The sequence below is a fragment of the Rattus norvegicus genome, chromosome 4 (assembly GCF_036323735.1).
Source record: "Rattus norvegicus strain BN/NHsdMcwi chromosome 4, GRCr8, whole genome shotgun sequence".
NCBI lineage: Eukaryota > Metazoa > Chordata > Mammalia > Rodentia > Muridae > Rattus > Rattus norvegicus.
The window spans coordinates 120,634,027-120,636,535 of record NC_086022.1 but is presented as its reverse complement, the minus strand read 5'-3'; the positions used below and the strand labels follow the sequence as shown (position 1 = coordinate 120,636,535).

General features: G+C 52.0%; 1 protein-coding gene across 1 annotated transcript; it reads right to left on the bottom strand.

The window, feature by feature from the left end:
- Positions 1-270: 270 nt before the first annotated feature.
- On the bottom strand, positions 271-1,743 carry Asprv1 (aspartic peptidase, retroviral-like 1). Its single transcript, NM_001399078.1, has one exon. It carries the CDS (start codon positions 1,541-1,543, stop codon positions 779-781), a length of 765 nt encoding a protein of 254 aa, NP_001386007.1. The 5' UTR covers positions 1,544-1,743; the 3' UTR covers positions 271-778.
- Positions 1,744-2,509: the final 766 nt, after the last annotated feature.

The following is a 2,509-nucleotide window of genomic DNA, read 5'->3' as shown; positions in this document are numbered from 1 at the left end:
AGCCAAACACCTCACAAAATAGCCTTGGTCACTTTTGAGCATAAGGGACAATCTGTATGCTAACATATTGTAGATTAAATCGGAGGAATCAGAAGTGGTTAGAAAGGGATGAGAGGAACTAGAAGTTCAGATGTTTGAGGTGAGTCCACCTTTGAAAACGCAAGACCCCATTGACCTGCCTGCTTCTGTTTGCCTCCCAGGCCACACATGCAAAAAATGCTGTTTCCCTGTCCCCTCCATCTCTATCACGACCATTGAGCACATGACATCTTTTTCCATGAACAGATCTTTATTGGTGTTTTGAAATAATTGAATTATTGACACAGGCTCCGTGAGATTCAAGGCAAGTGACAGGCGGGAGCATCCTTGTGCAGGTGGGAGGACTCGGTGGGAGGACTGACTCCAGAGCAGCTGCCAGTCTCCTCCAAGGATCTGCATCTCGAGGGGCTTAGCCAGGAACCAGGCTCAGCTCAGCAGGCTTGTGGATGTGAAAGTGACTGAGGGCATCTAAAAAGGTCCCCAGCTCTCTCTCAAGATAGATATTCCTAACCTCCTTAGAAGCTTCTGCCAGCCTTAGAAGTCTTTGAAGACTCTGGGGGCACTGCTTTAGGCCACCAAGCTGGCTTCCCTCCCCAGACAGAGGCAAGGCAAGTCCTCTGTAGAAGGAGGGAAACTGAGAACAAGTGTAAAGACTGGCAAGGCCCCACAAAACCCCAACATCTGCTTCCCCCAACACAAGGTCTCCCTGCCAATGCTGGGAACAAGGAAGGGAGGTTTCTTAGTGGGAGGCCTCTGGGGCAGAAGACTCCTCCTCAATGAGCTCCAGGTCAAACTCATCCTCCAAGGAGCCCCCGACAGGAAGCAGGCGGAACTTCTTCCCCTTCAGGGTGCAGGTGCGGTGTTCGAAGTCCAGCACGGCATTGTGGTCCTGCAGCACGTCGGTACCAATAATGGCCTCCTCTGCACTTGCATTGGCCACCAGAAAGTGGGCCTCCAACTTCAGCTTGCCCAAGGCCACTTCTGTGTCCCACACACCCAAGATCTTCATCTCTGCCCCGTTGGCCACTTTGACCACATTGTCAAAGGGACGAAGGGTATCCAGGTCAGCGTCAGTGACCTCCTCCCATAAGGCTGGGTGAACCACAGACACCTGAGCCCCAGAGTCCACCAGGAACCTCACAGGCACGTGACCGATCTTCCCTTTAAGGTAGTAGCCCTTACCCATACTGTTGGCAAACACAATCTCTTTGGGCTTATTGTGGGCTGCCCCAAGGCCCCCGAAGGACTTCAGGAGGGCTTCCTTCACAGTATTGTAATCGCCCTGGGCCTGAGAATCGAGTCCGTTGTAGACATCCAGGGCATCTCCCCTGAGGGACTCTTTCAGGAACCTCAGTTTGGTGGCATGGTCCCAGTGGTTGAGGTCATCGATGACTTCAAAGCGGTTCAGCCAAAGACTGGGAGCTACGTTAGTACCATTGAAAGGCTCTGGGACGAAGGCATGCTCCCTGCGTCCTTCCTTGCTTCTGACTCCACTGGCGGCCATCCTTCTGCTCACCTCTGGAAGTTCAGCAGTGACACAAGCCAAGTAAAGAAACGCACAGAAGAGTGTGGGCGCAATCACGCTGGAGAGCGAGGGCTTTGTCGGCTGGGCCGTGTTCTTGCCCGGCCTGGACAAGTTGAAGGCAGCAGACACAATGTGTCTTGGCTGGCTGCTGGGCACAGAGGCAGAGGCAGGCTGTCTGTGTTCTGCTTGTTCTGCTCGGCCTTTTTGATGCCCAGCCTGGGCCCCCAGGGCTCCTCATTCTCCTTTGTTCTAGAAGCTCCACCCCTCGCCCCGCCCTCCTGCCAGCATCTTGCCTGACTAGCATGATCGGTGCCTCACCCTCAGTATCCATCCACGGGACACCTGCCAGCCCACCTAGTGAGAAAGGCAGTCTCAGTCAGGGGATGGGGCCCTGGGACCCTCCCCAGCCACGTCCCAGAATAACCCAGATGAGGATACAGGTGTGATGACATTCAGATGTTATCATTAGTCAGAGGAAATCAGAAGCAGGTCTCTACCTGCTTCAGAAGAGGGGACCCCTTTGGCCTCACCCCATCACTGCTTGGGGCAAAGAGAAGGCATCTGCAGTCACTCATCTCTCACAGGGTGCACTGATAAGGTGACTCATACGTTCTAAATTAAGTGCGGATCCTGTAAGATCCCTAGAGAAGAGAACACAGAGGGTTCCAGAGTCAAGAAAGCATAAAAATCTATCTGTCTCTATTACCTGTCCGTGGTCTACCTTCCTTCCCACCTAGCTATCTCTGTCTACCTGTCTGTCGCCATCGCCTATCCATCACGTATCTACCTATCATCTGTTATGTATCCCCTATCTGTATCTGTCTGTCTGTCTCCAACTTCTATCAAACATATATCAACCTATATATGTATCTATTATCTATTTACCTGTCTCTAAGATCTGTCAATCATCTATCATCTGTCTATCATCTATCTATCAATCATCTA

Bases quoted from the DNA above. Each gene is read 5' to 3' on its own strand.
- Asprv1 (NM_001399078.1), bottom strand. From the start codon at position 1,543: ATGGCCGCCAGTGGAGTCAGAAGCAAGGAAGGACGCAGGGAGCATGCC.